Genomic DNA, 10,141 nt, shown 5'->3' on the forward strand with positions numbered 1-10,141 from the left:
ATGAAGCCACATCAATGTTCATAGCAGCTCAATTCACAATAGCTAGATTGTGGAACCAACCTAGATGCCCTTCAATTGAATGGATAAAGAAACTGTGGTATATACAAACAATGGAATATTACTCAGCCATAAAGAAAAATAAAATTATGGCATTTGCTGGTAAATGGATGAAGCTGGAAAATGTCATGCTAAGTGAAATAGGCCAAGCCCAAAAAACCAAAGGTTGAATGTTTTCTCTGATAAGTAGATGACAATACATAACGAGGGAGGATGGCAGGGGGAAGAGAAGAATGAAGGAACTTTGGATGGTGTAGAAGAAAATGGGGTGGGAGAGGGTGGGGGACAGAAAGAGAGTAGAATGAAACAGACAGTATTACCCTATGTATATGTACGATTACATGAATAGTGTGAATCTACATTGTGTACAACCATAGAAATGAAAAGTCATATTCCATTTATGTACAATGAATCAAAGTGCAGTCTGTAAAAATAAAAAAGATTTTAATAAAATAAAAAGAAATTTTAAAATGTTGAAGAAAAATCAAGATTCATTCTTAACAAAACAGACTAGATTTAAGAGCAGTGCTTTGAATTTTGACAGAAGGACAATCTTCTGATACTTAAACATGCTTACCTCTGTTTCAAGTATAGTGTAGAAAGGTTGAGATGTGGGTAACAATCCTTACTTTCCCAACTACAAGATAAGCAACTTCAGGCTGATTTCTTCACTCCATAGTTCCCCATTGTGAAATGTGGTGTTGAATAGGAAAATATCAATGTCTTTCCCAGTTCTGAATATGTATGAATTTAATAAATGGGTAAAACCAAAAATAAACCCTTCTGTTTCAATTATGATAGGTGGAGAAAAAGACAAAGGGAAAGAAAGACAATAGAAGAGAAGAGGAACACCTTTCATAATAGTACCCTCTTGCAGACATTTTAGACAGCACAACTGAAGGGTGTTGGGATTCTGCCAACAGCATGAGTGGTCAGGAAACAGAGTCTTCCCCAGAGTCTCCAGAGAGGAACACGGGCCTACTGTCACCTTGACTTTAATGCAGCAAGATCTGTCCACAACTTCTGACCCACAGAACCAGAAGATAAAAATTTGTGTTGTTTACACCTCCAAGTGTGTGGTGATTTGTTAAGGCAGTCATAGAGAATGAATATAGTTTTTTAAGTAAACTAATTTCCAGCAACCTAAAAATGCGGAAGTAGCTCTAGAATTGGGCTAATAGTGAAGGACAGGAGAACTTTTAAGGTTAGAAAATGCCTAGATTTCCTTGAAGAAACTGTTAGTAGAAAATATGAATCTAAAAATTCTGCTTGAGGGCTAGGGTTGTAGCTCAGTGGAAGAGCGCTTGCCTAGCATGTGTGAGGCACTAGGTTTGATTCTCAGTACCACATGTAAATAATTTTTTTTTTTTTTTTTTTTTTTTTTTTTGTGGTACTGGGGATCGAACTCAGGGCCTTGTGCTTGCAAGGCAAGCACTCTACCAGCTGAGCTAACTCCCCAGCCCATGTAAATAAATTTTAAAAATAAATAAAATAAAGCTCCATCAACAACTAAAAAATATTTTTTTTAAAATCTGCTAGTGAAGCTCAACTCACAATAGCTAAACTATGGAATCAACCTAGGTGCCTTTCAACAGATAAACGGATATAGAAAACATTATATATATATATATATATATATATATATATATATATACACACACACATACACACACATACATACACAATGGAATATTACTCAGCCTTAAGGAAGAATAAAATTATGGCATTTGCCAGTAAATGGATGGAGATGGAGAATATCATGCTAAGCAAAATAAGTCAATCCCAAAAAATCAAACGCCAAAGATTTCCTCTATATGCAGATACTGATTCACAATAGGTGGGGGGTGTTAGGGATTAGGCTAAAGGGGTCAGGGAGGGGAAGGGGTATGGGGGTAGGAAGGATAGTAGAATGAATCAGGCATTAATACCCTATGTGCATATATGACTACACAACCGGTGTGATACTACATCATGTACAATCAGAAGAAAGTGAAGTTATACTCCATTTATGTATGATGTGTCAAAATACATTCTACTATCATGTATAAGAACAAATTTTTAAAATTCTGCTAGTGAGGTCTCAGAAAGAAGTGAAAAACATAGCAGAAAAAGACATAACCTCATCTTAAAGACCAACTTGTAGGGAACAGAGTGTTAGAAATGTAGACAAGAATGGCACTGCTGATGAGGGCTTAGAAGGATGTTGAGAATGTGCAGGAAAGGGAGAAAAGCAGAATTACCTGTATGAAATTAGAACCTTGTAATATAGTGGTAGAAAGCTAGGCTGAATGTTAGCCTGCACAAAAGTTGAACTTGTAAATGACAAGACTGAACACTTAGCTGAGGACATTTCTGAGCAGAGTATTGAAGGTATGGCCCGGTTTCTTCTTACTATTTTTGCTTCCAGAGCAGGACAGGCAAAGAGGGCAGAGCTAACCACCTTTTTTCCCCGTTGACATTTCTAATCTGTCCTTTTGATAACCTTCCAAAATTCTGTCCCAAACTTCCTTCTCTTTGCTCATATACGGTTCAGTCAGAATCTACACCCTGAACCCCTAGCCAGATAAAATGCCAAGTCAACAGTCCTAATCCCTTCCAGTAGGTAGAAAAACAGGCAGCCCAGTTCCCACAAACTCAAATAAAATGCCACAGACCTAATCAAGAAGAGGTCATGAGAGCCCAGGTTACTGGAAGAGACAGACAGTCAGTAAGGGAAAAGTCAGGTCACCCCCCTCCTTCCAATCCTGTGTCCAAACCCCCAAACCTTCTTCTAATGCAACCAAGTCATACCAATAAGGATACATGAAAATGCCTAATTAGCACAGATCAAGTAAGACTAGACAGACATGACAGGAGGCTAATACAACCTAAGAGGTCTACAATAAGGAAAGGAGTAAGAGCAATCAAAAAAGGAAGAACAAAAACAGTAAAAATAAGAATATGCCATGCAATGTGCTTTATGTGAGTAACTAGATGGAATTTTTTATCTCCCTGCTTTACTGATGAGGGAGAGTATGGGGAAAGCCTCCAGTGGATTACCTGGGGCCCACTGCAAGGACTGCAAGAGCACCAGTGAGAGACATCTCTGACTCTAGGTCTGTGTCATCATCAGCAACACTGCCAGCCAAGGACAAGAAGAGAAGGTAGATGATATCTGGACCTACAGCCCTCTGAATCAGTATTTGAAAACTTTGAAAGTTCACTGCAATGTGCCTATTCTATATACTTCAGATCAATGAAATCACACAATATGCAACCTTTTGTGACCTGGTTTCTTTCACTCAGCGTAACATCTTCCAGGTTCATCCAAGTTGCAGAATGTCATCAGTACACTGTTCCTTTTACTGTTGGAAGAATATTTCATTGTATGGATGTGCCAAAATTTATTTATGCAGTTGGCCACTGAAAGACATCTGGGAGCAAAGGGGAAGGGCCTCTTCTACTGAGTGCAACTTAGTGATTACTTAATGAGTACAAGAAGTTTTACTAGGTGATGAAAAAGTTTTGAAACTAGACAGAGCAGGTAGTTGCCCAATGTTGTGAATACACTAAATATCACCAAATTGTATGGTTTAAAATGGTTAACTATATGTCATATGAATTCATCTTAATTGACAGAAAAATAGTTAAGAGTGATCAAAATATTCTAAACTTAGATGGTGATAACTGTTGGAAAACTGTGATTGAACTAAAAACCACAGAATTTGAGATTTTAAATGGGTGAACTATGTCTTATATTATTTCTCAATTTAAAAAATGTTTTTAAAAAGTTAATGATGTTTCTAGGAAAACTGCCACACCATAGCTGGAACATTATAACTAAAGTGATTTTCTTAAAGTAGCCTAAAGTTTTTCAACATAATATAAATAACAAAGTATCCATACAATAAAGTGGGGCTGGTTACAAACACAATGACAAAAAGGCGTTTGATACAGTGGTTCTTTTAAAAGCAAAGTCCAAAACTGAGACAAATACAGGTGTCTCAGTTTTGATCTCAGTTGATCTTAAATATCCCCCAAAGCTCATGTGTTAAAGGCTTTGTCCCCAGTGTTCAGAGGTGGGGCCTTTGAGAGGTAATTGGAGCATGAGTTCATGAATAGATGAATCTTATTTATGGACTCATAGCTTAATGAACATGGGGGAAGGAGCTTTGTTATAAAAGTGAGCTCTCTCTTGCTTTACTTCCCAGCCATGAGGAAGGCAGTTTTCCTCTACTACATGCTTCTGCCAGGATGTTCTGCCCTGTCACAGGCTCCAAAGCAATTAGACCACACAACCATGAACTGAAACCTCTGAAACTATAAGCCAAAATAAACTTTTCCTCCTTTAAGTTGATTATCTCAGGTATTATGTCACAGTAGCAGTAAAGCTGACTAACACAAACACATTCAAAGGTGCAGAGGGAAGATTTCTGGCTGTCAGCTGTGAGTGTTGACCTCAAGGGTGTTCTATACAGAATCTAACAGGATATTCTGTCTTTTAAAGGAAACTGATATAAGCATTCATCCCACCGTAGCCTGAGGGTCTAAAGGGAAGACACACTGTGTAATCTTTCATCTTATAACTATCATTAACAAAATAACAACAAATAATGACAATCCAACCAAGTGCACATTTTTTTCCCTTACCTAACAAAACAAATTATTCTCATTTGTCTCAGACTCATATTACTTCTTTACTACACTGAACTTTTATATATATATATATATATATATATATATATATATATATATATTTTTTTTTTTTTTTTTTTTTTGCAGGGGGTGTGGAAGTCTGCCAGGGATTGAACCCAGGGTATCCAACCCCTGAACCTTGCATTTTAAAAATCTTAATTTAGAAATCTGATTGTTTGTGACACTTGCTTAAGTATCTGGCTGCACCTTCACATAATGATAAAAGGTTCAATTATGTCCAAAACCGGAGGTCCAGCCAGGATTGAAAATGACAGTGCTTACAGCTAGAAAGGTAGAAAGGTGGCCAAAAGTTCAGGGTCAATGATGTGTGTCCCCTATTGCCAGGGATCTAGCAGTGACTCCCCTAATATTCACAGAGTATAAAAAGCAGAAGAATTTAGAGGTCACTGGATCTAGTGCTCCCAAAGGTAGCAGCCCCTGGATGGCCTACATATAAACAATGTGGGCAGCCTTAAGTAAGACCTGAACATTCTGGTTGGAGGTCTACAGCCTGGAGCCCCTTTTTTCCCATCAGTGTTCTTGCTGTGCAGCTGGACACCACTAACTTTATCCAATTCCTTTCCCAGTAAAAGTTTAACACCTCCTCACCCCCACTTGATCATCATCCAAACTCTACTAAACAGTTATGTGGCCAAGTTTTATAAACAGTAGCTTCAATATAAATAAAACTACTGAGCAACATTATCCTGTGCTGATGGAACACGGTAGCCACTAGTCATGGTATGTATTACTGAGCACTTGAATGGAGCTAGCTTGTTTATGTAAATGAGGCAACGTGGCTCCTGTACCCTTCCAGTCCCTGCTTTGGGCAATGCACTTATTGTAGTCCAAGGTCATTAACTTTCTGGCAAGCTGTTCTCATTGTTGGTTCCCATAAACTCAAAGTCAACTACAATTCCCCCCAGCCTCTCTCCAAGTTTGCCTCCCTCTGACTCTGTACCCACATTATTGAAACTTGGACACCAACCTACCTCAATCCATTTTCACTCCCAGCTGCAGTCTGAGAAATCAATTTGTTTTTACCCCATTATCTCAAGAGCCTGGAGTAACGCTCACCTTCTTGAGGACATGTGCACCCTGAAATTTTCTAGTCTCTAAGGCAAGAGCATAATCACAATGATGCAACATGTTTTGACAGTAACTGTTGGCCTAGCCAACAGTTTACAAAATCCTCTGCAATTTTATCAGTCAAATCTGAAAGGTGTTCTCTAACTCAGTACCCCAGGCACCAGGGCCTTGTATTGTGGACTGAAGTCTTGATGTGTCCATCAAGGAGATTAGGGAGACAAAAATTGACCTGTGGTTTTTGTGGAAAACTTATTCGCCCCCAATCCATAGGATCCCAGCAACTTTTGAGTGTCAAGGTGATCCCTGGAACCTGAGAAAGGAAAACAGCAACAAGTTTGAGCTTTTTAAATGACTACAACTTGAATTTGCTCATTTTTACATTCCTTTAAATTAGATCTTCTGGAATCAGCATTTTTTCCTTGAAAAAAAAATTAAGAAATTAAGAGACAAGTTAAAAGAACCATATGGAAAATACACACCCAGGCAGAAGTAAATGAGAACTCCAGACTTCTGACTACTCATGAATTCCCAAATTTATGACTGCCCCATCTGTTCCTTTACATTGCTTTCCTTACTTGTCAATCTTAAAATGGAAAAAGGGAAATAGACCTAGCAGAGACTTATAATTAGTCTAAAAGCCTACAGGAGTTTATTGAAAAACAGATGTTAAAATCTCAATGTACTCATCTTCACTCCTAAACAGTTATATTAAACAGTTCTCTTCTTAGACAGAACTGTATTCCTGAAGAGAAGGAATACTTCCACAGTGTACAATTATTCTTTCAATAACGTTTCTATAGCATATGGGAAAACTGATGCCAAATAATAATTACAAATAAGTTTGCACTGGTATGTTAAGTGCTTAGCTCATCTAAGCATCCACATTGAATAGAAAGATTTCACAATCAAATTCTCCTTACAGCTCACAAACAGAAACTCAAGAGCTTTAGCACAAAATATTGGCATAATTCTTAAAATGTGCTTCTCAATCACTGTCTAGCAGCCAGTTCCATCCTCTTCATTCACTTTCATTTCTCTTTTAACTCTATTCTACTTTATATAAACTACCTCACTCAGACTTCAATGACCTTGTCAATAAAGCAGAACAAAAGCTACCTTTCAGGCCAAGATCTAAGAAAACTGCTAAAGAATTGATAAATATCCTTTCTACTGCTAAAACATATTGCTCTTCCTCCATTGTTAATTTAATGTCTTCCAAGGCTTCCTTTATTCTGTTTGGCACATATGAAGTTTATTTTAAGTTTATATTCTACTTTCTTCAGATTTCTTTAATTCACCCACCATATAGAAGACCTTCCTGACTTATGTTGAACCCTCAAAATTTAAGGTAATCAAGCAAATAAGTAGACAAACTACTAGAAATGACCCCAAAAAACATAGAACTGCAGGCAAAAAAATAAGAAAATTAGCTATAATGTCATAATAACAAATGTGGAAAGGAAAATGGGTGACAAAAACTCATTTTGAAAGAAACCATTACATACATACGAAAAGAGATCAACAAATAAGAGAACAATAAAAATAAGGAAACAAACTGACCATTAAGAAAATATCTTGATATGTAATATGTAAAAGTCATTCTGGAAAAGATCAGGTGGCAGAAGATGACTTTGGAACATCCAATTTGCCTTGTCATTAAGGAAAATCCCCCACAGAGAACCTGAAAAAACAATTTAATTAAGTCTGCCCCTCTGCCCTGAGGCCAGGAAAGTCAGAGCAGTCATCCTGAGGGTTGGGCTCACCTAACAAGTGCCCTAGAGTATTGTCTGCTCACTTTTCATTCAACACACTGCGCCTCATCAGAGCCAGCTGCTCTTTCATTTCTCATATAAAAGTGCCTTGTTTTCATAGTTTCTGTTGTAAAGCAGGACCAGTCCTTGCATGTCTATTCTAAAATACTCCTCAGTCATCAGCAGCCAGTTAATTTACAATATCCACAGTAAGCAGGGGTCCACTTGTCTCAGATTTAGCACTGAAAGTCCTTGGAAACCCAAGGGAAAAGCAACCCAGAATGGGCTGAACTTGGTCTACAGAATCTCTTGTTTCTCCCTAGAAATTCAAAAGTATGAAATTATGAAACTTCAGGACATAAAACTGAAGTGAATTTTAAGTATTTATACTAAATGCTGTGTTTAAGGATCAAGCTTCAGCTAACAAAACACAGCATACTCAAATTCTGGAAAATTAGAAAAGGAAGCAAAAACAAGAAGCCTGGAATTTTATTAGGGATCAACAGCTACAGTTTCCTTTCTTTTCGATTCCCATCAGGAAAGCCTACAGGTTGAATTCTCACAAAAATTGTCCATAGTGTCACTTCTTGTCTAGGAGAACCGGGGTTCAAGCAGTGTGAGGAGGGCAGGTGCAGAAGAGTAGGTGTGGAGGGCAGCTCTTCACTGCATCACGAAATGGGACCCCGGCATCTTTTCAGACTTCCCTTCAAGAAAGTGCGTGAGAAGGAACAGAAAGACTCAGGGCCACAGCTGTCAGGTGAGCCAGCAAGAAAGCGCGAACCAGCGAAGGAAATGAAGGAAAGCGAGAATGCAGCCTCTTGGGAGATGGAAGCATAAAGAGGCAGGTGCGGCGCGAGGATCCGGAGAGTCGGGGAGTAACGCCGCGATGGGGCGCAGGTTGCACCCGAAGCCTGAAGGACCTGACACATGCATCCGTTTTATCAGAGCCTGTTTCCTCCTCTGTAAAATGATTTTGCGTGGGGATTAAAAGACAGGGCTCTTGCAACGCGCTTTAGCATCGCATTTACGAGGTCGGTGTTATTGCAGTCGCTGTCGCCCAGGAGGATCGGGTCACTCCGGTCCTCTCGGCCCTGGTTCTCGCGCCAGGTCTAGAGGTCCGACCTACCTGCCGTCCTTAGCCTCCGGAGCCGGGCCATCATCCGTGACTACCTGCGGCCGCAGAGGCCGGCGCTGCCGCAGCCCGTCCGCCTCGCTCATAATGCGACCGCACCACCTCGGCCAGCACCACTCCGAGCACTAAGCTAGCTCGGGTTCCGAATCCAGCTCTCCCGGCTCCCCCCGCCCCGTGGCGCACGGAAATGACGTAAGTCTGACCACCAATCCGGCCGCCGGAGCAGGCGACTTCTAAATTTAGCTCTGGCTCTTGGAGAGAATCGGAGCTACCGGCGCGCGAGACCCAGCGAACTACCAAGGCCTGCGGAGGCTCTGACCCACCTTAGCGTCTGCGACCTTGGACGCTAGGGCCCGAAATTGACCCGCTTGGCCCAGCCGCAGCGCTTACCGCCCTCCATTCACCTAGTTTCTGACGGTGACGATTACACCAGTAATCACCATGCACTTCGGCGAGCGCTGGACTGAGGTGTTGGCGGGTTTTGTCCGAATAGAGAATGGCACTGTTTATTAAACGACGAAGACTGGGTTCTTACAGGCAGTGTAAAAGAAAGATTGTTCATGTGCTTGGAGAGCAATAACCCCTAAAAATTATTTCATCTTTGCTGAACCGTTGTGGTTAACGGAAAAGATCTAGACTAGAAAATGTTTTTCTGTGGTTAATATCAGATATGAATGTTAGGAGTTCTTGTGAAGGTTATAACATATAATTGATAAAGGTTCTGTAAGTGTTACCCTCGAGGCAGGGTATAAGTAGAAATTGGCGCTAATTACAAAGTGTAAGAAAACATGAAGAATCGGTTAATTTATCTACAGTATATTAGGTACATTCCCAGGTATTGAAAGATGATGTTGAGAAAACCACAAACAAGGACCCTCCCTAGTAGAAATCAGACTAATGGGACAGATGATTTTAATCAAGTCACTCAGATAGTAATTGCTTTAAAGGAGAAGAAAGCATTTGACAGGGGAAGGGATTAAAAATGAATGGATTTGGAGGGAAAACAGTGAGAGGTATTTTCAGACAGCGAGAACCAAGTCTTGTTAACTAGTGCACTAGGAATCATCTCTGGGAAAGCATGTTCAAAATGCAAGATTAGGAATTTCCTTATTACTCTTGGAGGCTTTCCTGAAACAAACATGACATCTTGTTTTTCAGCACTAGGTGGCACTAGAATTCCACTGGAATGTTCAATATTCATTCAGAGTTAAAGAGCTGGCTTGTGGGAAATGAAGAGTTCTTATACAAATTCCATTCTGTAGAGATCCCAGACCTTGGCAGCATTTTTCTTCATTCCAAGTCGTTGAAAGCAGTCAGTAGAGAGAGCTATTGCGTCAGGGATGGTGTTTTAACAAAGTGCTATATGATCTGGTCTCTTCCTGCCTGTTGAGATTATCCTTCCTGCCCTGCATTCCCTGGTTTGCACACTCAGTATTGC

At 39.9% G+C, this 10,141-nt stretch overlaps 1 protein-coding gene across 1 annotated transcript in view; it reads right to left on the minus strand.

Moving 5' to 3' along the window:
• The window catches only part of Apmap (adipocyte plasma membrane associated protein), a 50,101-nt gene extending 41,231 nt beyond the window's left edge, over positions 1 to 8,870 (minus strand). Inside the window, 1 exon segment of the mRNA XM_047539635.1 lies at positions 8,698 to 8,870. Within this exon segment, the coding sequence (XP_047395591.1) occupies positions 8,698 to 8,789 (92 nt within the window). The 5' untranslated portion in view covers positions 8,790 to 8,870.
• Between the last annotated feature and the right edge of the window lie 1,271 nt (positions 8,871 to 10,141).

The sequence above is a fragment of the Sciurus carolinensis genome, chromosome 2 (assembly GCF_902686445.1).
Source record: "Sciurus carolinensis chromosome 2, mSciCar1.2, whole genome shotgun sequence".
Classification (NCBI taxonomy): domain Eukaryota; kingdom Metazoa; phylum Chordata; class Mammalia; order Rodentia; family Sciuridae; genus Sciurus; species Sciurus carolinensis.